The sequence below is a fragment of the Camellia sinensis genome, chromosome 4 (assembly GCF_055761805.1).
Source record: "Camellia sinensis isolate YWXY chromosome 4, ASM5576180v1, whole genome shotgun sequence".
Classification (NCBI taxonomy): domain Eukaryota; kingdom Viridiplantae; phylum Streptophyta; class Magnoliopsida; order Ericales; family Theaceae; genus Camellia; species Camellia sinensis.
Genome location: NC_138964.1, coordinates 170,972,725 through 170,999,266, shown reverse-complemented (window position 1 = coordinate 170,999,266; position 26,542 = coordinate 170,972,725). Strand labels below are relative to the sequence as shown.

Genomic DNA, 26,542 nt, shown 5'->3' with positions numbered 1-26,542 from the left:
CGATTTCCAGTACAGGGTACTTTAGCATCTGATGTAGAGTGGAAGAGACTGCCTTGACCTGGTGCAACCACGGTCGCCCCAAAAGTAGGTTAAAGGTTGCGGGAACGTCCAAGACGTGAAATTCAATGTTGTGTTGTCCTGGACCAACCTTGGTTTGAATTTTGACAGTCCCCATTACTTCCCTGCTGGTATTGTTGTATGCTCTGATTACTTGAGTAGTTGGGACGAAGTCTGCGGGCTTCAACCCGATTGCATAGGCCGTCCTGGTCGGGCAGACATTAATAGCAGACCCGGTATCAACCAGTACCACCGGTATCCATTTGTCTCTACATTCCATGGAAATATAGAGAGGTTTGTTATGATTTGTGCCCTCAGGCGGTAGTTCCTTGTCCGAAAAGGTCAATGCCGGGGAACCTCCTCCCGGAAAGACCAACCCAACCAGCTGTTCAGGAGTGGTATCTGTGGAGAGTTTGGATTTGTCCATAGCAGATAGGACAGCTTGCCTATGTACCCGCGATGCCATAAGCAATCCCCAGATGGAGATGTCTGCTTGTATCTTCTTTAACTGTTTCAGCACAGCTTCCTCTTCAATCTGCTTCTCCTTCTGTTTCTCAGCTTCTCTATCTTTCCCGGATGCCTCGGGTTGGTCTAAGTGTGGGGGCTTGAAGTACCGCCCACTTCTCGTCATGTGATCCACCTCATCGAGGTACCAAGTGTCATCCGGTTGATTGTTTCCCTAATCCTCATCCGTGTGGGCAAGACATAAGTCATCGTCTTCCCACCACATGCCGCTAGCATTCAAAAGGCACCCGTCTGGTTCGGGCATGTTCGTGCTCACAGTACTTTCAGTCTGTATGCCCACGGCATTCTCCATTCTTGTGCCCGCAGCACTTTCGATCCCTTCATGGATCTTAGCTTTTCCGGTTCTCTCAGAACCTTGTTGTTTTACCTGCACCGGTGCAGCTTGTTGTTCAGCCTTTCTTGCATCCACAATGCTTCCGTCCAGAGCGAAATTCTTCGTACCGGCGCTCTCTGGCAATATAACTTGACTTCCGGCCCTTCTGGCCACAACTGATACTCCCGCCCCTGCCGGGCCCTGTTCTGGTTGCAATCCTCCAACTACATCTGGTTGATCATCGAGCCATCCAGTGGCCTCTGCCGATTCCTCATAGTCGAACCAGTTGATTGTTGCATCCCCTGATTCTTGATCATCGAAAAATTGCAAGTTAGCAAAGTCCCCCTCTACGGCTGTCAGATCATCTGCCCCTAGTCCAGATCCATCCCCCCGGATCATGCACAACTCTCCTGTCTCTGGCAATTCTATACTCAGCCCAATCTGGCTTGTTGATAGGATATACTCGCTTGGATCATAGGCACCCCCAGCAAAACTCTGTCCAGTCCCAGATTCAACAACCCCACTCTCTCCTGAAGTCTGCCCTTCCACATCTTCGATGGCCACCACCGTTGGCTCTGGTTGGGTTGTGAAGATGTCCAACATGCACAAAAAGTCAGTGCAGTCGGGGAGGAGCACCTCCGGCTTGGGTAGGTGGGTGGGAGTAATATAGATGCTAGGATCGTAAGACACGACCCCAGTCTGGATAAAATTGATTCTATTGGGAGAGGGAGCTTGGTTATGCGGTGGGAGAGGATTGGTTGTGACATTGGGTTTGTCGGGAGGCGCAATCACCTGCTTGTCAATAAGATCCTGGATCTCATAACGCAATCTGAAACAACGGTCGGTGTCGTGACCGTGTTGTTGGTGATACGCGCAGTATTTTGCTGGGTCATGAGAGGGAGGGAGTGGATTCGGTAGTGGCCTCGGCTCCAGGGGCTTCAAATGCTTTTTCCTGATCAATACCCCTAGAGCTTTGGACAGGGGCATGTATAATGGGGTGAAGGTTCTTTGGCCTCTGGGGGTGTATTTGGAGGTTTGAGTATTGCTTCCGGACGCACCGGAGAAGGGTGTGGCAGCCATGGGCTTTGGAAGGGGAGGGGGAATGGTGGTGACCATACTGACTTCCGAGGCTCTTGCGTTTGCAGCGCCACTCGGGCCCGCATTGTTGTTATGGTTGAAAGTCCTCCTCGGTTGCTCCCTATCATGGTCAAACAGACCTTGTTTCATTGCATCTTCGATTTGCACCCCCATCTCGTGTAAATCTGAGAAAGTAGGAAAGGGGATTACAATCATTCTCTGCATCAACTTTGGGTGGAGATTGCGCACAATCATCCGGATTTGGTCCTTATCCGTGGGCCTCAAAGTCATCATTGACGCCTTTGCCCTCCATCGGATTACAAAGTCCGAGAAAGTTTCCTTGGGCTCTTGCCTTGTCGTTTCGAGATCACGAGTTGTAATCTCGATCTGAGTGTTGTACGAATATTACGCGACAAAGGCCTCAGCCATTTCATCCCAATTCTTCTTCACTTCATCCTCTAACTTCGCATACCAGTGGGCGGCCACACCCGACAGGGTTCTGCTGAACAGTGAAAGCTTCTGTGGTCGGGTTAGGCCCATTGGCTGCAGGATGTCTGAGAATAGCCGAAGATGGACCATGGGGTCGCCGGACCCGTCGAAACGGTCGATTTGCAGCATTTTGAACCTATCGGGCAATGTTATGGCCACGTCGGTGTACCCGTCCTCAATGTCCAGGATAGCCCTTACCCCTTGTGATTTCTTGAAGAGCTTCTCAAGCTTGCTCAATTTCAGAGCTGTATGATCAACCTCGAACTCGAAAGGAGAGTCCGGGTGATTAGGCGTATGGGTCTTGGACAGTTGTGGCAGAAGCGGGGGCGGAGCTGGCCCCGTTGGAAGATTCGTGTCCTCTTGTAGGTTCTGGATATTTGGCACGGTGTTCTGAGTGGTTGGCAGAGCGTTCTGAACGGTAGGTGCCTGCTCAGGTAAGGGAGCCCCTGGCGGAGGAGGGACTTGGTGTGAAGCAGATGTCGCATTCTGCTGTTGCAGTCTGGTAATCAGTTTAGCCTGCTGGGCCATGATCGCGGCCTGCTGCTTGGAGAACTCCGCTTGATGGGCGGCATCCTCATGCATCTGTCTCATGCTCTCCTGCATCTGGCGCATTAGGGCCTCCATCCCTGATGTATTTTGCTGATCCATCTGACTAACTGGTATGTCTATTTCTATAGCAGTAATTGAGACCTCAGTCCTATAGTCCTCTGATGAAGTAACCTACTGCTCTGACAACCTCTGTTCTGACACACCGCGCTTTCTCGGCTTTCTTCTGACAACGGGGGGTAGAGAATGGAACACTGGCTGTCCGTCGATTAGATCCTCAAATCGATTGAGTCGACGACCTCGTGTCCAAAGTGCTTGGGGAATGTCTGCTGGGTTGGAAGCAATTGTGCTAGAACTGCCCTAGCAAAAGATAAATAAAGCGAAAAGGAAATAAATAAACAGATAAACAGACAGCATAACAGCTTAAAATAAATGCATGACACATAGCCTACAGTCGATAAGCTGAATACACACTGTCCTCAAACACTGGTTATTATCCCTGAATCACTGTTCCCAAAGGCTGAATCTGATACCCGCAGATAACTGATTCTCAAATGCTGACTGATGCCCGCAGGCCTGATACCCACAATACTGAACTGACGCCCGCAGGCCTGATGCCCAAACTCATACCCTGATACATGCATTCCTGTAGAGACGCACTCTAAAGCACATAACAGATAAGTGAGAGCCAAAACACCCCTATGTTGGGGTAGGGTTTCCCTGTCCTATTTTGTCAGGAGCTGGGGTTTCACTACGCACGCAACGGTTTCAAACAACCTATAAACGGGTAAGCAACCTGTCCTAGTTTGGAATGGTCACTATGGATCCGAATATGTACTAGGTCGAATGGTCAAAGAGGGTGCCCCGGTAAAATCGGGGTTTGTGTTCCCATACTGGCAGAGCCCACAACCGGTCAGCCTTATGGTCATGCCTTGACAAGACAAGCCTCCGGCAAACCGTTTAGGAATAGCAGATGGCAAACACGGTGTCCTAGGCGCACCAATGCAAATGCAATGCAAAGAAACACACAAGTGTAGTCAAAAACAGATATCATGAGTTCGAGTCAAGTTCTCTAACTCTCCAGCAGAGTCGCCAGAAACTGTAGACGTCCCCGAACGCCCCGGGAGGGTGAGCTCCCGTTCTATTCATTTGGGGTCACTACAGCTTAGGACTCTCAAATTGTCACGGTTCTTAATCTGAACCAAAGAGTCCAAATCCGGCAAATCGTTTTGAGAAAAAACAGATTTTTGAAAGAAGTGCCAAATATGGACTGCTTTTCCAGATACAGTGTCGCCACCTAAATATTTTATTTTGGGAAATTTAGGAAACCCTGACTCGTTGCCTAAGGCCACGTGTCCGTCATCACCAAAGTTGCCTCGGCTCGGGAACTTGGGTACGATTGGGGAAGGTCACTTCGTGAGCACCCCCGCTCGCCCGATCAAAGATCGGCCTCTACTAACCATGATATCTATTTTTGAAAACATTATGTGTTCTTATTCTGGTTATTAGCCTAGATTACTATGTGATGCGCACAACATACAAGTATAGACTGGATCGCCTGAATTGGAACAAAACATTTCATATTTGTTTTTGAAAAATGGTTTGCTACTCGCAAGTAGGCTTAAAATGCAGATTTTGCCACCCGCAGGTGGGCTTAGAAAAAGATGGTTTTGCCACTATCTAGTGGGCTAAAAACTCACAGTCAATGATTTGTTCCAATTTAAACAACCCAACCTTCACCCACAAGCATTCAGGCAGTTATATCACATAAGCATATAGCCTCATGGTAAGCATGTTATTCATGGCAGTCACTCACACGCATGCAAGGATGCTAAAGCATAAAACTCACCGGGTACGCCAAGCCAAAACAGAAACTCATTAGAAGTCATGCATGAATCCTAAGTATACAGAAATGCCTAATGCAACACATGCAAAAATGCAACTATAGCAGGCTCGGCTATTCTAAACATGGCATATGGAATGCTACAGCTAACACGTATTCAACTTTGAAATTGAAATACAATGCAGTTAGTATGATGCGCCGAGCCCGGTGCATGCAAAACAGATGAATGATGCAAACATGCTGTCATACTGTATGCTAATTGAAATATGCCCTAATCTAATCATCATAAGCAGGTAAATAAAAGGGAAGAAAGACGTGGGGTTGGAAGACATACATCACACTCACGCACACTTATTACAATTATGCCCTCGCACAGAGGGTCCAAATAAATATACAGTCCCGAATAAAAGAATATTACAGTCCAAATAATACAGTCCAAATAATATACAAATTCCTAATTAATTAATCAAATTAACTAAGAAAGCTGTAAAACTGGCGTGTAAGCCAGGGACTGCCTTGCTTCTGATGAATGATGCATGTCAGGGCTGCCTTTGCACGGAAATCCATGACGATGCCCCAATTAGCCTCTGTTTACACCTTTTCTTGAAATGCGTGCCAAGCTCCAAAAAGTTGCTGATTCTTCATTTTGCTGCAACAGAGAGCAGGAAAGGGGCATGGCAATGTATTTTCACAGATATATGAATGCCTCGATCCTCGTGCCACCAATCACGCATATCGATGCATGATGGCAGAGGAGTCGAAATGTGCAACTCAATATAGAATGAATGCACGTGTAAACACAACAAGAACCTAACTCCATCATGGGTAATCCGGAGTGTCGGTGACTTGGAATTGAGACACGTTCCGTCACTCGGAGTACGAAACGTACCTCGTTTCCCGTGCCGGGCTAACTCCTATCCCGAACACGATGCGATATGCATGACATGCATGAAATACAACTAAGATACAATCCTAACATATACAATGTTATGGAATGGCATACACGCTGCACGAGGTAATACACAACCGAGCATAAACAATGCTATGGATGAAATGGCATACGCAATGCAATAATAGGCTTACACCAACATGAGAGAGCCTCAGCCACACTCACATAGAAGTCCATCAGATGAAAACAAGACAACTCGAAATGCGTGCACGCGTGCACGCAAACCGAGGACAGACCCTCAGGCACCGAAATGCCACTCTAATGAGACATGGCAAAGACATGGAATATGATATGCAAACATGCAAAAATCAGTAGCAAAATGAGGGGCAAAACAGCCCTGAAACAAGGCGAAATGACACCCGATGCATGGAATTTCTCCCGAAACATGGATTTTGGCGCATGAAATGGCCTATAGCTATGCAATGTATGCACAATTTGAACATGAGATGAAAATACAGAAGCAAGGCAGCCCCTAGATAAGAATTTTTACAGTTCAAAGCATGGCCAAACAGAAAACATAAACAGGGCAAAAATAGCATGCAAAAATGGCCCTAAATGTGAGATAATTAAACAACTCACAACTGATGACCCCAAACAGGTTAGGGCCCTTCAATAAATTTGAAGAGGGGCCCAAAATATGATCTATTACAGTTTATGGCAAACCACAAAAACCAGCACAGGTAAGGCTAAGCTCTTATGCAAGAAATGGGCCAAAAGATGGCCAAAGAAGCAAGTAGTGGTTTCTGGCCTTAAACATAAAGGGGCCCTTCAACAACATTGAAGAGGGGCCAAAAATAAAGCATTTTACAGTTGAAGGCCGGACCCAAAACAGTATGCAAATATGTCAAAAAAGCTATGCCAAAATGAGGTCCAAAAGAGAGATATAACATGAAGTGTATAAAATATGCCTCAAACCATGAAATGTCCTTAATGAAACATGAAGAATGGACCAAAATAAGACTATTTTCAGTTCTGTAAAATGACCAAAAACAGAAGTATAATGGGCTGCCAAATCATGCAAGAAAAGGGGACCAAAGAGGGATATAACATGAAGTGGCAGATGGAGGTCCCAAACCATGAAATGCCCTTAATGAAACATGAAGAATGGGCCAAAATAAGACTATTTTAAGTTCTGTAAAAAGACCAAAAACAGAAGTACAATGGGCTGCCAAAGCATGCAAAAATGGGGACCAAAGAGGGGTGTAATGACAAGTGGCACATGGAGGTCCCAAACAGTGATGAGCCCTTCTTCAATGTTGAAGAGGGGCTCAAAATAAGCCTATATACAGTTTACATCATGCTCCAAAACAGATCACACATAGGCTAAAAATACTACGCAAGATAATGGTATTTAAGAAGGATATTGAAGCAAGTGCAATATGGGGGGCTTAAACAGTGTTGAGCCCTTAAGAAAAAGTGAAAAAGAGCTCAAAATAAGGCCACTTTCAGTTAGGGCCGGAGCTCAAAACAGCAAGCATATATGGCTTATAAATGACACAAGATATGGACCAAAAGGAGGGAAATGCTACTCACCCTTGAAGACAAGTCTTCGGTTGCTTCTTGGCTTGAGAAGTGATGCCTCCTAGCTTCTGGAAAGCTCCCCAAACTGCTGGAAATGGAGTAGTGGTGGTGATGCTTGGTGGTGATGAAGAAAAGGTGGTAGAACTTGGTTGTTTTTGGTTGAAAGAGAGAGATAGAGGGAGATATGGATACAAGTCTTGAAGCCAAAAATTTCCCAACCCTTGGACCAAAGCTGGAGGCCAGTTATATGGACCAAGGAGAGGGAGGGCAAGGAGGGAAAGAGTGGGGAAAAAAGGACCAACTTTTCCCCACAAGCTGTCCCCCGGATACAGATATTTTTGGGGGAAAACAGCTATACAGCTGTAAAGTACACACTGTAAGGATTATGGCCGGCCCGGATTTGGAGCTGCAGGTGGCCGGCCGGCTACCTCCCATGGCGGGCTGGCCAAGGGTCAAAAGGTTCAAGGTGATTTAATGGCCGACCACCACAGATAGGTGTCCTCCCATGTGTGCTCAACACAACCCTGTGGTTCAAAATTACAAACTGTAAAACAGGAGAGAGAATAGGGCATTTTTAGGAGGGGTTCAAAAGGGTCAGGTGAAATTACTGGCCGGCCACCAACTTTTAGGGTCCTCCCATGTGTGTACATCATAAATATGTGTTTAAAAGTTCAAGAAAATGGCCTAAGGGTGTTCAACATTGGCTCGGAAGTGAGAAAAACGGGCGTCGGAGGGCGCCGGAGGATATGTAACTGGTTGCTAAAACAATTGCTGGCCTCCCACCCTTCTATGGCCTTCCTAGTGATGAAACAAAGGTACCTGCCAAAAATGAACGAAAACCGATGCAAAACGAATGTTCGGGGGCCAAAACGCGCAGTTCGGGGTCCCGAAAACTGCCTATTAAGCACCGGAAGTGGCATTCGGCCCCGAAGTGGGTCTCTCAAACCTCAGTGTCCCTCAAAATGGAGAAAATAAGATGCATGCCAAAAATCAGAGCAAATGGAGATGGTTAGGCGGTCCCGAACCGAGGCACACGGCCTGACGGCTCCGAAAATCGGAAACCGGGCTCCGAAATGGACAAAATGGCCTACAGCCACAAAATGTAGCCCAAGGCCACTGAGAGATGGCCTACGGGACCTCTCCTTCCCCTCAGGAAAAGAAACAGTGAAAATCGAGTCTGGTTCGCAAACCGAGGCAAGGCACAGAAGAGGGTTCGGAAATCCGGAGGCAGGGCTCACGGCCGCGACTCTGAGACTTCTGAACGAGCACGATATGCAACGTCACTGAGCGCTCAATCGGTGATGTCTGAGTCTTAAGGTCGGTCAAAAATGGGGTGTCTACACGGTGTCGTGATTGGCTGGGTGCTTTTCACCCCTGTACTTCGTCACTTGAGCCTCCTGTTGATTGACAACAATTTCTGTTTCGGCCATTTCACTCTGAGCCACCTCTTCAACAGGAACGGGTGGAGTTTCTTCCCTTGCGTCAGGCGGAAGGGGCGGAGGTTGGTTTTGCTCGGCTTCAACCCTTCTTCGGGCAGCCATCCTCTCGGCGTTTCTCCGTTTGGCCATTTGGGTGAGCGACTCGCCGGCCATGTTTTCAGGGTAAGAGCCGGGCAAATCCCCTAAGTTTGTAAAAATGTCTTTAAAAAAGTCCCCTTGGTCTGAGGCGGGAAAAGGGTCAGACGAATTCAATCCGGCCTCCTCAAAAGTTGAATTACGTGCTTCTTCTATCTCGACTTCCAACTGGTTCAGGTTCTCGGCAACCGGATCGGCTGCTTGTTATTCCTCTTGTTCCGATTCAGGGGCTTCTAAACCAACCTCCTTTATGTTTTTTAAGCTGGGGAAGATAAGGGTGGTAAGATGATCTTCACTACTCGAAATTGGAATGTGTTCAGCCGCCGAAAAAGTAGAGTAAGACGGCGCGTATTGCAAAACAATATAGGCTACCCTCGCTTGTTTCTGCAAGTTTGGACGGCCAATGAATTGAAGAGCGACTCTAATGTCTGCAAGTACAGCGTCGTCCGATGAAACCAACACTTTCTTCAAATTGCTACCTACAAAAACAAAACGGTAAACACATGGACGGTGAGCCAAATACAAATAAGGTAGACGGAGAAACTAGAGTGAGCTATACGACCACCTGGTTCACCTTTTCACCTTGGCACGGGATCTAGGCGATCTTCACCCTCGCCGAATTCCCAGTTGCCTCGGACAACGACTATCACATCGTCAACACGCTTGCCAGAGCTGGCAAGCATAGTCACTAGGTGATGTTCGATATTTTTGGCCTTGAGAAAATAGCGTCCCAGCTGGCCAGTAGACTTGGCCAAGGCATAACAATGCTGAATTGCAGGTATACCTAAGTTAATCCTAAGACGACGGTTCAACTCTATAATGCCCATTATGATGCGAAAAAAATTCACGTTGGGCTAGGAAGGAATTAGACCCCAGTGTCGAAGAACGGCTCTTAAAAATGGGTGAAAGGGAAAACGGACTCCGCTCTCAGTAATCGATAGGAGAGGAAAGATGATTGTACTCTGATCGGTCTTCTCCATATCAGTGGTGCTGTCTGCCACAAGTGACAGATGGACGTCGTCGGGAATGGAATAATGGCATCGGAAGCCGAAAATTCGATCCGCAAAAAGGAGCTCTTTCAAATTTTTTGCCATCACGGCCGACCTAAAGATTATGCAAGACTGAAAGTAAACAAGGAAATGGCGTTGGGAGTGAAGGAGAAGAAAACTTACAAGGAGCAGGAGATATAATGAGAGACAGGAGGAAATTGTAGAGGTCGCGAAGTGAAGGAGTTGAACTAGAAGGTGAGCCAGAAACTTTGAGTATTCAGAGTATACATTTGAAGAGACAAAGTTATAAATCACATTAAATGGAGGACGCGTGCGAAGAGGCAGGAATTCGTAATGATGACCAAAAAACGTGTGCATTCTGACACACGTTGGAATGAGGTTAACCGCAGAATTTTTGACTTTTCAAGTTCGAAACCAAACACCCAAACATGCCAACTAACTAGCGCTAGTGGGGTGCTTGGGGGGCAATTGTGAGAGCCAGATAAAAATGAACGCAGATAGGCCGAATACACATTTAGATAATCAGTACATGTACTCGCCCGTCTTGTACGTTTTGGATACCGAATAGCTTAGTCAGCCGCACAGCCAACCGAACAAGGGGCCGATTGGAAGTCGGGTTACGACGAAAGAAAGGCCGAGTGAGCAATCACACGACAGATTAGTAGTGGGGCCCATCCTAAGGATTGGGAGTGTATATAAATAGAAGAACAAAAACCAAAGAGAGGTATGTGAGAACTATTACGCTTAACTTAAGATACAAGTAACTAAGAGAGCATATACTGACTTAACCGTCAGAGTGCTAATTCCAGCACCCCCGACCAGAGTGTTCATCCCTTTTCAGGTCACTAGCTGAGGATCTCGAGCGTCCCAGTAGATCAAAAGAGTATTTCCAAACCACTTCCCCACATTTGGTTATGTGTAGTTTGACTCATACGGAATATATTGAGGGATGAGTCTTGGTTTAAATTTGAAAATCAGTAATTTTACTAATTCACACAAAATTGATTTTATTCAGAATTAAATTATGTGATGAAAATTAAATTAGTATAATGTAAGTTCTACGTATAGAATAAATTTAAATCATAGATTAATTTTCTATGTAAGATTGTAGATAAAAAATCTAGTGCTACTTAAAATGGATAGTAGACGGTAACGGGCTAAATGTGCCGTTTAGTTAGCATGTTACAAAAGAATAATTGATTGGGGCCACAAGATGAAAGTGGAAGGAAAGACTTTAATGAACGATTTTCATTAAAAATATAAATTTAAAATTATTTTAAATTTTAAAAATTATTATACTTATCTAATACAATAGGCCTGTTTGGTAGAGCTTATAAGCTACTTATTTCAGTTTTTAGTTTAATTTAAGTTAAAATATTGTGTTTGGTGCAGCTTAAGTTAACCAACTTATAACTTAAATCAAGATATTTCTCAGCTTATCTCAAAAGCTGGTAAGGGAGTGCTTAAATTTTTTACTTAAGCGCGCAGCTGGTGTTGGGGGGCTAAAATTACTTAAATGCCTTCGTCAATACTCAAATATTAATATTATTAATTAATATTAATTAAAAAATAAAAAATTGTATATTTTTGAAGAAAAAGAAAAAAATCAATATTAATTGAAAAATAAATTTAATTGTTATTAATTATTAATAAATTCATATTGTATATTTTTATATTAATTAAAAAATAAAAAATTGTATAGTGCCGAAGGTAAAGAAAAAAAATCAATATTAATTAACAAAATCAATATTAATTGATATTAATTATTAATAAATTAATATTGTATACTTTTGTAATGAATTAATTATTAATTGATACTAATTAATAACAATGGTTGATTATTAATATTAATTGATACTAATAAAAATTAAATATTAATATTAATTTATACTAATTAATAATTTTAATATTAATTGAGACTAATCAAGTCATTAATTGATACTAATTAATATTTTTAGTATTAATTGATACTAATCAAGCAATTAATGGATACTAATTAATTTATAATGGAAAATAATTGTGACAATAATACTTCTATTACATTTTTAGCAAATGTATCAATTTTTATATTATATGATACTAATTAATACTACTTATATTAACTTTTATTAATGAAATATATTTTTTTTAAATTAAAACTGAAAAAAATGACAAAATAATTATTTTTATATCATATAAGGGTAGAAAGGACAATTATACAGTAAAAAGTTATTTACAGCTTATTAACCAAACAATACCTTGCTGCTTAAATTCATAATCCCATAACTGCACCAAACAGGTTAACAGCTTATGTGCACAGGTATAAGTCAAAATATGTTAAGTTATACTTTATAATCACTTTTCCACAACTCTACCAAACGGGGCCAATAACTGAACCGACAGCACCCCTTGCTTCTTCTTAGGCACCAACTTACCTTCAATGCTATCATCAAGATTGTAAAAATTGAGACCTTGAAGCTCTACGTGGGCAAAAGCTTCAATGAAGTCCACTACACGGTTGTTGCAGAGAAGCTGAGGTTCACCCACAGGGTTGTGCACAACCTCCCCAGCAAATGGGTAGTAACAAACTAAAGCTTGAGACATGGCCTTCTTCAAATCACCGACCATGGAGGCAAATGTGAACAACATTAAGCCCCCTTCTTTTCTAGTGAGTCCTGTGGTGGTGGTGGGATTCTTGTAACAGAAGAACACAGTGACGTCGACAGGAGGCAAGAGCAAGTCAAGGTTGGAAATAATTAAGTATATTGATGTATGAAATTTTTTTATAATACTGGGTCAACCTAAAATATAGAGTATGTTCTAATCCTTCCTTGGGCTCAATTTAAAAATTGATCAGGTAATTAGTGAAAACAGTTAATAATAATCAATTTAAGCTTATGTTTAATAATTTATTAAGTTATGATGGGTATGAGCTAATAGTAAATCAAATACTAAAAGAAGTGTAGAAATTGAATTTGGTTGATTTTTATGTTATACATCAATATAATTTTTAGATAATCATTTTGGTTCATGCCCAACAATCACATTGCCCACTTATTTATTTTTTAAAATGATAAAAATATTGTAAAATGTTTTATATCCAAAATAAAAAAAAATAAAATGAATATATATATTTGGCATATTTTTTAGTATTCTAAAACTTCAATAAAGAAATTATATATTTATTCTTAAAATATGTCTAATATTAAATTATATTTACATCTGAAAAAATTATTTAATATCAGATTAAGCTAGTTTGTAGATTTTATTTTTAGTATAGAACTTGATTAAAAAGTGAAGTCTCAAGACAAATTATAATTTTCAATTTAAATTTTATGAAACTTTTATTTAATACAAATCTTCACGTAAAATGTTTTAATATTTTAAAAATAATTAATTATTTGTGAAATGAGTTACCATTATAAAACACTAAAAAAATTGTCTTTTAGTAGTGTGAAAATTAATTAACCAAAGAATTAAATTGATGAGATATAGAATTTTTTTTTTTGAAAACAAAATCAATGAATGTGTGCTTATAATCATACACACTTAATTTCTTTTCACACCCATCACATGTATTAAAAAATTTATAATTTAGGCATAGATATTAGTACATATGAGTGTACAAAACAAATCAAAAAAGAAAAAAAAATATACAAAAGAAATTAAATGTGTGTAATTAAATCTTAATATTTTGAAGGTTCTGAATTTTTATCATGAATTTTAAAGATTTGAGAGCAGTTATATATGGTATGAATAATATATTAATATAGTAAAAAGCAAGTTTTAATTTTTTTTTATTATAAAAGGAATACAATTAGTGTTTCCTTTTGAAAACTATAAATTATGGAATTAATAATATTTTGAAAACTATTACTTTAATGGATTAGCCAATATTACTTTTTTAAATTTATTTTTAATTTAATAAATTCACAAATTTATTATGAGGCTTTGAATCTCTCACAATATTCCTCACGAAAACTTCTTGTTGCTTATATAATATAGAGATTTGCTAACCAAAATATTTTTGAGTGTGTGATTTATTAATTATTATTTTTTTAATTGAAAAACTTCTTTTTTGTTGGATTGTAAGGAAATAATGATTTTAGGGAATAATTTTAGGAATGGAAGATGCCTTCTTTGTTTAATTTGAAAAATTGAAAAAGAGTAAAATTATATATGAAATTGAGCGTGAGATTTATAAATTAATTTTTTTAATTGAAAAATTAAGAAATTGAGATTGAGCATGTGGAGCTCTCACATCCCTTCTCATTAGAAACTTCATTTTCCTTAATATATAGTATAGATGAATGGCTACTTTTGAAATTATAATTGTCGTTCATTTTTTTAAAATTTAATGGGATTCAAACAAATAGTTATCAATTATCATAATTTTTAGTATGAATATTTTACTCAACAAAAGCGAAAGATTTAAATTATTAAAATCAACTCCAAAATGAACACACCAAGCGCGAATGCCCTTTAAAGTTGGATGGCCAATTTAAGATAATCTAATCCCATACGGTAATACATTTTTTTGACAATAATGTGTATAATAGTGTCTTGGACGTGCATGTTTTTGCTTTATTAAAGAGCAATGATTGAGACCCCCACCTTCACAAGACCCCTACAAATCTGAACCACTCATAATGTGGATCTTATACATACATGAGTGAGCCTCACACATATACAGAGGGCCAAAATCACTTTGAGGGTGTGAAAGTCATCCCCAAAGGGGGGTTCCAAACATTTTTCTTCACAACACGTTGCTCCTTTTAAACGTCATACACATAAATCAATTATCACTAGGCATGTAACACGTCCATGGACTAAATTCAAATGCCTATCTGCTAACTTGGAAGTTTGAATAATGCATCTTTAAGGTTGTGATTACACCATAAATTTGAGAAGATATTTTGAAAAGAAAATTAAAAAAATGTGTGAAATATAAGTGAAGTATAGTTATATTTCATTCAGATTCCACCTACTTTTTCCCTTATCCCTTCCCTTTCTCTGTCTAAATTCTTACTTAAATGTATGAACCAAAGGCAACATAAATAGTGACAAAGGTGCAATTTTGGTTACGTAGTTACGAAAATAATACCATTGTTTAATGAAAATATCTTCCTAGTTCTTCCACAGGTGGCTAATGTGAATCCTTCCTTATCCTTCACCTACAATGGACAATGGGATGAGTGAACTTTCTCAATGAATGTTAACACTAAATATCCCAGATGACCAAGTCAATCATGTCCTCTGTGCGGACTAAAAATTGGATATTTGTCAAATTAATATTTATGGACAAAAATTTAGAAACGAAATCAAATTAAGAATCAAATATTTTAATTGATAATGTTAGAATTATGTATCAAGAAAGAGAGAGAATAAATTGTGTATTGAATTGATGTTTATGTATATTGAATGTGTATTTTTACAATGTTCAGAGAAGACTCTCCTTTATAGGGGAAAGTGTGTACAGAGGGGCCAAAAGTGGCCGAAAGAAGCAATGCACTAAGGAACAACATTATGAAAGCTGGTTAGTAGACAGCTCATATATAGCTGGCTAATATACTACTAATATATTCTAACATCCCCCCTCAAACTCAAGGAGGATAGGTTCAAACCAACTTGAGTTTGAAAAGAGTAACTAAACGGGAAAATAAAATAAAAGAGGATAGGAGACACTGTATGTTCATGTCAGATCGGTGTTGAAGATACTGTATAGCTGGGTTAGACCGTTGTAGAAGACACTATGTGGTCGTGTCGGACCGTTGTAGAAGACACTGTGTGATCATGTCGAACCGCTGTAGAGGACACTTTGTGGTCATGTCGGATCGCTGAAGAAAACACTGTGTGGTCGTGTCAGACCGATGTAGAAGACACTGTGTGGCCGTGTCAGACCGTTGTAGAAGACACTATGTGGTCGTGTTGAACCACTGTAGAAAACACTGTAAGGTTGTGTCGAACCATTGTAAAATACACGGTATGGTCGTGTATATAGGCTGCCCAAAGATATATACATATATATATGTCGCACCTTTGTAGAAAGTCGTGCCCGAACCTTCAAAAGTCACGCCAGACACTGTGGCATCGAGCGTCGTGTCTAGCGTAGTTCACGTGACTGACAGAGCGTTGTGTCTACCTCGGGTCTCGCGCCCTCTCTGTCTTCTTCATCTTTTTGTTCTCTTTAAATCAAGGCTGAGACTGGATAGAGAGGCAGAGCAAAACAAAGTGACGAACGAATCTGAAATCACTCTGCAATCCCTTTCTTTCACTATGCTACCCCTTGCTTGTGCATCCTCTGATATGGCCTCGTCTTCCCATTGTTCGCTTACCCTCTTTCCAGACCTGAATGAACCGATAAGCGCCCCTGGACAGAGTGCCCCTGCCCCTGCTTTTACTACTCTAAACTTTCCTATGTTGTCAGTTAAGCAAATAATGGCGGCTCAATCTGACATTGAGGCCAACCATTATATGCTAAAGTCATGTGTGGAGACCATGACTGCAATCACTAACTTGTCTCACCAGCTGCAGAATAGGATAAGTGAGGTATAACAGTTAAATGCCTAACTCTCTCTACTACAACCCATGTACAAGGATGCGCGAGCAAAGATTTATACGCTGAAGGTGGAGAACAAAGAGCTAAAACGAAAGGTCACTGTCATGGTGCGATTCGGAGTGCTGCCGTACTCTGCGGTTGAGGAGGAGCAGGGAGGCATTGGGCTTAGCGGGCTTGGAAGTACGGAGGCAGGGCTCTCAAGGGTCGCCCAAGATGAAGGCAAGAGGAAAAGATCGGTAGCAGAGGTGAGTAAGTGAGGTAGGCGGGATGGCCGTCATCGAAAAAGAAAACAAAGCCCTTGTTGGTGGTGTTTGTGGTTTGGTTGTTATGTTTTGCTTTTCATTGTGCCTTTTTTTTTTTTTTTTGGTGGTGTAATTGAAAGTGGAGCTATTGAAGATATGTTATTTACATGGGAAAGTAGAGCAACGTGGGTGACAGTTGGCTCATTGGTTTGGTGAAAACCAACGCATGGTTTTGGTTCGGTGGTGTTTGTTTGTTTGTTTGTTTGTTTTTTTTTTTTTGGATAGTGGGAAACAGGGGTTTGATTAAAAAAATAATAATAATAGTAAAGAAAAAAAGAAAAGAAAATGGGTTGTGTGGGGACATATTTTTTGGGTAGCAACACGTGGCCAAGGTGGCATCGAAATGCCAGCCGAGGTGCCACGTGTCCTTGACTTGATGCTGAGGTAATCTCGGTTAGGCCGAGGTTATCTGCGGAGATATCGGAATCCGAGATGAGCGGATAAGGGACAAGAGTCCTAGAATGGGGGAGGACCTCAGTCCGGATAAAGATAAAACACTTAGGATTTTATCTCTATTTATTTGGGAGTCTAGGATAAGCATTGCATCAGAGTCCATTGAAGCTAGGCTTCTACAGGGATTAGGTCAGTGTTGGCTATAAAAGTGAGGCATCCTTGTGGGTCTAAGGTACGCTTTTTGTATTATGACTAGTGAGTTAAGCACTAATTATTATCTTTGAGAGATACTGATTACTGACTTGATCGTCGGAGTGCCCCCGAGTGGAAGAACCACCACCGGAGTCTTTTTTTCTAGTGACAGGTCGTTTGGGCACAATCTATTCTGCCAGTGTTCTCCAGCTGAGTACCTATTTGGCAGTGTGGTCAGAAAAACAACACACACAATTTGGCGCCGTCTGTGGGAAAGAAGGGAGAATAGATGGCCAACGACGGACAGAAAGAAAAGGTTGGGAACGACATCCCTATTGGGAGTGGTAAGCATATTGACCCTAACATGGAAGAGGATAACTGCAATGAAGAAACTCGAGATCAGAATCCTAGAGAGAAAGACGTCGGCAAGGAGGGCGACGTACCAAAAAGTCTGATTGAGGCGGGTATTATAACGAGGACGACCTCTAGATATGGAAAGATAGATGCCTGTGGAGGGACGGAGTGATGAAGAGAATGGTGAACAAATTGGCGGACCTGCAATCGGTCATCAATTTCATGATGCAGAACAATGTCATACAGCCACCGTTCCCATTGCAAGACTCAACGATTCCAGTGGCCAAGAACAATGCACAGAAGGAGGGGCAGAAAACAACCTATGTATTCCCCTAGCACACCAAGACCAAGGAACACTCTCACTGGCCTTCAAGGGCGGTCGGGCAAGGAGAGTCAATGAAGGGAGATTCTCAGAGGATGCATCGTACCAAAGAAGCTGACCCCAAAGAACTTTGTTTCGATGCAACGAGCAGAGAGAGGTCCAAGAGAAATTATAACGATACTGGGAGTAGCGCACCGAAAAGGCTAAAATCCATTGATAGCCGAGCTCCTGGACGAACAAAGGAGGATCTAAGGGATTACCTCCAGAGGAAGCAACAACATACCGAGGTAACCTCACCGGTTAAGCCGAGAATGCCGTTCTTGGTAGAGTTGGACAAGTTTGAGGCCCTGGAGACGTTCCACATGCCAGATTCCAGATATACGACGGTAAGTCTGACCCTAAATTTTACGTCGGCTTGTACCTGAACTCGATGGCACTGTACACCGGGAATGAGCTGTTGCTCTGCAAAGTGTTCCCCTCATCCTTTAGGGAAATCGCATCAGACTAGCTTCATAAGTTGTCGAAAGGAACTGTGAAAAGTTGGGAAGGCCTGGCCGAGATATTTGTGGCCAGGTTTAGGACAAACAAACTACAGCCGTTAAGGGTGGACTCCCTGATGGCTCTGAGAATTGGCAAGGATGAAATTCTTAGAGCCTATTCCAAAAGGTATAATGAGGTGTTCAACTGAATACTTGGATATAACCAAGAGGTGGCGGTCGTATCTTTTAAGAACGGCCTGAAAGATAATTGTCTGCTTCGAAAATCACTGGCAAAGACACTACCAAAAAGCATGGAGGAACTCATGGCCAGGATAGAAAAGTATGCCAGGGCCGAGGAGGACACGCCGGGGACAAAGGCGTCAAAACAAGAGAAGAGAAACAACTCACCAAAGCGAGGCCGAGGTAATGGTGGGTACAACAAGCAAGAGACAGGACTGAGGGCTACACAGGCAGTCACAATCGTGTTCCGAATTTCGGTCTACAAAGTCTTGGAAAGAATCCAAAATTAGCCCTATTATAGAGCACTAGAGAGGATTCCTGGCGAATTTATGGGAAGGAGTCAGGGGAAACACTGTGCCTACCACAACGAGGATGGACATCTAACTCAAGAGTGCAGAGCCCTAAAGGCACATCTGGAAGACTTGGTAAGACAATGTCATCTAAGGGATCTGGTAGATGAGACCAGGACAAGGGAAGAGCAAGCGAGACTGCCTCATGCACCAGCAGCACCACCTCCACCAGCACCGTAACTGCAAGTAGGCGGACCTCGAGTGATCAATGTGATTTACTCGAAGGTCAATGAGAATGAGATACATGGGGAAACTTAGAAGGTAAAACACTTGTAACATGTGTATCAGGTCCGACAGAAGAGACCTAAGGCAGACGAGTGCTAGGGACCAGTGGTATCCTTTACTAAAGACAACCTAGAGATGGTGCAGCATCCACAAAACGATGCCTTGGTAATATCCCCCTAGATTGGAGAGTGCTAGGTAAAACGAATTCTGATCGACCAGGGCAGCTCTTGCGACATCATGTATGTTAGATGTTACGAGGAGCTTGGTCTTCACCAAGATGATCTGGAGCAATCCAATGGTCCAATGGTCGCGTTCAATGGAATGCCGACGTGGCCCCTGGGAGCAGTAAGTTTGGACGTACAGGCTGGCACCAAGAAGGTAAAAACTGGGCTCACAATAATTGACACTTCGTCTCCTTACAATGCTATCCTAGGAAGGCCATGGCTGCATGCAATGGGGGCTGTTCCCTCAACATTGCACCAGTTGTTGCGATTCCCAACAGAGCATGGAATTAAGGAGGTTAGAGGGGATCAAGTGTAGGCAAAGAATTGTTCCATGGCAGTATATAAGAAACTGAAGCAGCAGAGATTAAAGATGAGGACATGGAGGTCCTTGAGGACGTCAGCAAGGAACCAGCCGAGAAAAGTGAGAAAGCCCTGAAGAAGATCTTAGTCCAGTAAGGGGATGAAGAGCGTTTCTTCCTCCTCGACTCAGGCTTGGCCGAGGAAGAGGAAAGAGAATTAGAATCATTCTTGAGAGCAAACCATGAGGTGTTTGCTTGGACACCGTACGAGATGCCTGGCATTGACCCCGAGGTCACTTGCCATAAACTGAATGTGGACAAGTTGGCTAAACCTGTCATCCAGCGAGCAAGAAGGCCGACGTTGATGCATGTTGAGGTAGTAGAAGATGAAGTGGATAAACTTCTAGAGGCCAGAGCCATTCGAGAGGTAAATTACCCGACATGGTTATCAAACATGGTGGTTGTAAAGAAAAAGAATGGGAAGTGGAGGGTCTACGTGGATTTCACCAGCCTAAACAGGGCTTATCCCAAAGACAGTTTCCCACTACCCAAGATTGACCAATTGGTGGATGCCACTTCAGGGCATGGAAGGATGAGCTTCCTGGACACCTACAGAGGCTATCATCAGATAGCCATGTACCTCCCAGATGAGGAGAAGACTGCATTTATCACCCCAAAAGGGTTGTATTGCTACTGAGTGATGCCTTTTGGGTTGAAAAATGTAGGAGCAACTTACCAGATATTGGTGACTAAGATGTTCAGGCATCTAATAGGCAAAATAGTGGAGGCATACATTGATGACATGGTCGTGAAGACCAAGGAACCTAAGGATCATCTGGCCGACCTAAAGATAGGCTTTGATATCCTAAGGACATTTTGGCTCCGACTCAATGCATCGAAGTGTGCATTTGGAATGAGATCAGGGAAATTCCTGGGATACTTGGTCACCAGAAAGGGTATTGAGGCAAGCCCGGATCAAATCAAGGCCATCTTGGAGTTAAACAACCCAACATCGGCAAAACAAGTGTAGATGTTGACTGGAAGGGCTGCAACCCTAAATAGATTCATAAACAGAAGTTCTGACAAATGCAAACCTTTCTTTAGTTTAGTGAATAAAACCACAGACTTCTTATGGAAAAAAGAGTGTAAAGCCACCTTAGCTGACTTGAAGAAATACTTGACCACAGCTCCAGTTCTCTCAAATCCAGTACCTGGAGAGGAGCTGTTCCTATACTTAGCGGTTTTCAGAACATGCAGTAAGTGCAGTAGTAATCAGAGAAGAAAAGAAAGAACAGAGGGTAGTTTACTACGTGAGTAAAACCCTAGCAGATGCAGAGAGGAGGTACCTGCCCTTGGAGAAGTTGACACTGGTTTTAGTGATAGACTCCAAGAAGCTAAATCATGACTTTCAAGCCCACAAAATTATGGTATTAACTGAGCATCCTTTGAAGTCCTTGTTGCAGCAAGGAGATCTGACAAGTAGGATAGCCAGGTGGGCAGTGGTGTTGGGCCAATATGACCTGGAATTCAGACCCAGAACAATAATCAAAGGCCAAGTTTTGGCCGACTTCGTGGTCGAGTTCACACCAGGTGCCATCATACATCGGGCTCCGTTGAGCCGAGGTATACGATGTCCAGGTGAACAAAGAGAAACTCAGCTAGGGATAGCAGAACAGAGGAAAGAAAAAAAACTCAAGCCCTGCAGCATTTATGTCGGTGACTCATTCCGCCTGGTTGTTGATGAAAGTTCAAACCGACAAGGAGTAGGGGCAGGAGTAGTGCTAGTATCATCGGATGGGCAGATGTTGGAACAATCCATTCATTTGGAGTTTAAGGTCTCAAACAACGAAGCAGAGTATGAAGCACTGATAACAGGATTAAAGTTGGCAACAATAATGGAGGCCGATGAGGTAATGGTCTTCTGTGACTCACAGCTTATCTTCAACCAGGCAACATGCGAATACGCATCCCGAGATGAAAGGATGGTGGCCTATGTAAAGGAGGTGGGTAGACTGATGGCATTGTTCCAAAATTGCTGACTACAGCAAGTCAACCGAGATGACAACAGCCATACTGATGCCTTGGCTAACCTGGCTAGTGCAATGAAACCAGGAGAGGCAAAGACAATCATGATTGACTACTTGTCAGGTCCAAGCGTAAAACCACTGAACACAGAGCATGAAGCAATGTGTGTGGAGATGGGACCAAGCTAGGTGGATGCAATAATAGTATTCCTTAAAGAGGGAAAACTGCTAGATGATCATAAAGAAGCACACAAGATCAGACTGAAGTCGGCAAGATTCAGTCTAACAGCAGAAGGGCATCTCTACAGAAGATCTTTTATTGGACCCTTTTTGAGGTGTGTGCATCATTCACAAGTTGAAGACTTCCTGTATGAAATACATGAAGGAGAATGTGGAAGCCACACTGGGGGCAGGTCACTTACTTATAGGGCCATTACTCAGGGGTACTGGTGGCCCTACATTCAGAAAGATGCTGAAGCTTATGTCAGAAAGTGTGAGAAGTGTTAGAAGTTTGCACCTTCGATACACCAGCCAACAACAGATTTAAACCTAGTATCCAGCCCTTGGCCATTTGCCCAATGGGGCATGGATCTTGTTGGACAGCTACCTCAGGCAACTGGACAAAGGAAGTTCCTGCTAGTGGCAACAGACTACTTCACCAAGTGGGTGGAAGCTGAACCCCTTGCAAAGATTCGAGATGTTGATGTGAAGAGCTTTATATGGAAGAACATCATCACTAGGTATGGGATCCCAAGGGCAATAATCGCAAACAATGGTATGCAGTTTGACAGTAAGGTAATCAAGAGCTTCTATGTAAAGTATAAGATCAATAATTATTACTCTACTCCAAGCTTCCCTCAAAGCAATGGTCAAGCAGAAGCATCCAATAAGGTTATCTTGGATGGGATCAGGAAGAGACTAGAAGCAGCAAAAGGAAAGTTGGTGGATGAGCTGCCCAATGTACTCTGAGCATACCAGACTACGTCGAGAAGATTAACTAGGAAATCTCCATTTGCTATGGCTTATGGCACAGAGGCAGTAATCCCATAAAAGGTCGACATCCCAGGAATCAGAACCCAAAGAGTAGAGAATGGGACTAATGATGCATTTTTAGCCCGAGATCTGGACCTATTGGAAGAAAGAAGGGAGAAAGCAGCAATTCAGCTGGGGACATACTAGCAGCAGCTTTCTAGGGCTTACAACAAGAAGGTCAACCCACCAGAGTTTCAAGTTGGGGACCTTGTCCTAAGAAAGGCCGTCGGCAACAAGAAGGATCCTAGAAAGGGCAAGCTTGGTCCAAATTGGGAGGGACCTTATAGAATCATCTCGGTCCTGGGCAATGGGGCATATCGGCTTGAAGACAGTGAAGGTAAAGAATTGCCAAGACCCTGGAATACTTGCAACCTGAAGTTCTTCTATCGTTAAGATTTCATTTTGTTTCTTTCTTTAAACTCTTTTGTTATTAGTCGAAGTAATTAATAAAATTTTAGCTCGATTTTTGATTTCAAACTTGTGTAAAATGATCGACCAGTCACTTGGTGATGTTTCTGATTGAAACATGATAAATAACTTAGACATATTATATGGCAGAGTTGAATTATACTTGCATATAATAGAGTTGAACTAAGTTAACGATGTTTCTGATTGAAACATGACGAATAACTTAGACTTATTATATGGCAGAGTTGAATTATACTTGCATATAATAGAGTTGAACTAAGTTGGCGATATTTCTAATTGAAACATTATGAATAACTTAGACTTATTATATGGCAGAGTTGAATTATACTTGCCTATAATAGAGTTGAACTAAGTTGGCGATGTTTCTAATTGAAACATGACGAATAACTTAGACTTATTATATGGCAGAGTTGAATTATACTTGCACATAATAGAGTTGAACTAATGTTTCTAGTTGAAACATGACGAATAACTTAGACTTATTATATGGCAGAGTTGAACTATACTTGCATATAATCAAGTTGAACTAAGTTGAATTAACCTAGATTTGCTATGTCGACAGAATGAAAACTTTGAATGACGTTAAAGGCATATTAGTTAGATTAACCAAGACCAAGGTTGATAACCTCGGCCAGTCTCTGTTTGAATCTGATCTCGGTGACAAGGTCATAGGTACATACTTAATGTGAACATAAGTGAAACTTAAGTTCACATTAGGGGGCAGAGAGTTGGAAAATAATTTACAAGCTAAAGTTGGTTTAACACTTGTTGAAATTTTAAGAACAATTTACAAATTGAAGTTAAGCCAAGGTTATGTTGAAAGAAGTACCTACGTACTTGCCGAGATTACCATATTGTTAAAACTTGGAAAATAATGGAAGACAGAAGTCTTGATAGCTGAAAACTTTTTTACAATGTTTTTCAAGTGTTAAGACAAGGCCGAGATAAACATTCAGCAGATATATCCGAAGTATTGAAGACATGCAAAATATTCTAAGTATAGAATCATACAAGATAATAAAGGAAAGACAAGCATTCGAACACTTAGTCAAAAAAGAAGACTTGCATTCAAAGGGAAAAAAGGCACTTTGGCCTACAAAGAGACTACTTGATCAAATTACCAAAGTGGCACATCGGCCAAACACAGAGCTAACATTGTTTAAAGACAAAGTATTACAGCTAAAAAGAAACAAAAAAAATACAAGAAAAGCAGAATTATCCTAAGTACTAGGATTAGCTTCGTCGGCCAGAGGTGTTGCACTTTTGTTAGCCTCTACCTCAGTATCAATCTAGTGAAGTGTATCATCAATGCTTTTGCTGGCAGCCCCGACCGGGGCCTCAGATGTGGTCTTTTGGACCTCGTCCTCCTCATCCTGAGTCAAATCTACTTGCTCATTCAGAGTTGGGGACTTGGCCCCAGCAGTTTCGTCCTTCTCAGACTTGTCGGCCTCGGCATCTTCTTCGAACTCGGCTTCGGATTGGCTAGGAGTGGGGGGAAATAGCAGGACGAGGAGATTGTTATCTCGGAGAGTTGAGTCCTCAGGGACAGCTAACTCCTTTAAAGCAGCCATCCAACCAAGGGTGAAACCTTTGTTGCATGTCTGTTTCACTTGCTTCTTGTAGTCCTCGCTGACGTCGGCTGCCCCCTCGGCGTATGCTTTCTCACCTACCGCTTTGATCTTAGCGTCCTTTGTGGCCAAGGCAGTGATGAGCTCGGCTTGGGCATCGGCGGTCTTTGCTTCGGCTTCTTTCTTTTCAGCTTCAAGGTCCTTAGCAACGGCCTCAGCAGCGTCTGCCCTCTCCTCGGCCTCGTCTTGGGCCTGTTTAGCTGCTTTGGCCTGATCTATCAGTGTCTTCATCTTGGCCTCAGCTCTGTTCACGGTCTTTAGCAAGCTAGCAGCCTCCTTGGTCTTGTTGACCAACTTCTTCTTGATGTCAAAGGCCTGCATCACGAAGGAGTAGGCATGCTGGATCGTCTAGAAGAAATGGACAAAACAAAAGTTAGTAAAATTCTCTAAGGATGGAAAAACAGAGAATGAAAAGTACCAAGTGTTAGGGACTTACTTGTATGGAGTACTGCAACATCAGAGTGAAGTTTTCATACTCGCTGACCTCGACGTTGCGTTCGAGGTCTTTTGGGAAGAGCAAGGCAGTAGAGAGGGCAACGCCGACTTCAATGTTAGTCGCGCTGTCGCCGACTCTAATTGGCTTCTCCTCAATGGTGATTGGAGGGGCCTAGGGGGCATCAGATTTCATGGACCCCGAGGTTGTCGCAGACTCTGACCTCGACTTCTTCGACCGGGTCGATTCAGAGGGAGCAACCTCTGCGGGCCTCTTCTCGGCGGCAGAGGTACTTTTTTCCACCTCAGCCATTTTTGAGATCGGCAAGGTATCCTTAGAATCGATCTAAGTTACCGTTGCCTTTGCTTGGGCTTTCTTCAGCTTTTTTTACTTTGGCTTTGGCTGAGATTGCGATGGTGAAGACTGTATGGTGACGATGATGGGGATGTCGGCTAGAAAGTCGTCTGCTACAGCCTATTACAACCTATCTCGTCGGTGTCTACGACAACGGTGAACTTAGTGCCAAAATGGATGGCTGGAAGTGTAGTTGGGGGATTGGCTGGATCATATGAGGACGCCTCGGCACTTCATCGTCTTTGGCTTCGAGTTCTGCCTACTGGTGCAAGCAGTGGAGTTCGACATCAACGTTGGCGTTGAGAATGTGGGATCAGTTGTGGAGCAGAGGTTGATGGTTGCTTCACAAGACCAGATGTTGATCCTTGGTCAGGCCTTGATGATTCGGCTTGGGGAGTTGTTGTTAAAGGAGGAGACTTGCCTTTTCTTGGGACGTCGGGAAGTACAGATTTGTACGTCGGGATGTAGTTGAGCAGCAAAAGTGTCACGACCCAAACCCACCCCTATGGGTTTAGCACCGTAACCGGCCAGTAATCCGAGATTACCGAAGGCTTGCTTAACAGTAATACAGTAAAACAGAGTACAGGGGCCTAGTGGAAGCCAATACAGTAAATAAACAATGTCCAATGAGCTGTGACAGTCTGAATGCCAAAATGACTTTTCATACATATATGCAGTCAGTGACAAACAGTATGTACATATATACAATCATTCAGTTTAGGGACCTAATCCCTATTAAACAGTATGGTAACAGTCTACAGTTTACAAAACAGAATAGAAGGGGGAAAACTAAAACACCCCATAGCCTTAGCTTGACAGG

General features: G+C 42.4%; 1 protein-coding gene across 1 annotated transcript in view; it reads right to left on the bottom strand.

The window, feature by feature from the left end:
• The window catches only part of LOC114269193 (coniferyl alcohol acyltransferase-like), a 218,683-nt gene extending 193,427 nt beyond the window's left edge, over positions 1-25,256 (bottom strand). Inside the window, exons 1-2 of the mRNA XM_082923851.1 lie at positions 24,718-25,256; positions 12,276-12,674 (exon numbers count right to left, since the gene is read on the bottom strand). Coding sequence (XP_082779977.1) covers positions 12,276-12,674; positions 24,718-25,256 — 938 coding nt within the window. The remainder of the gene's footprint in view (positions 1-12,275; positions 12,675-24,717) is intronic.
• Between the last annotated feature and the right edge of the window lie 1,286 nt (positions 25,257-26,542).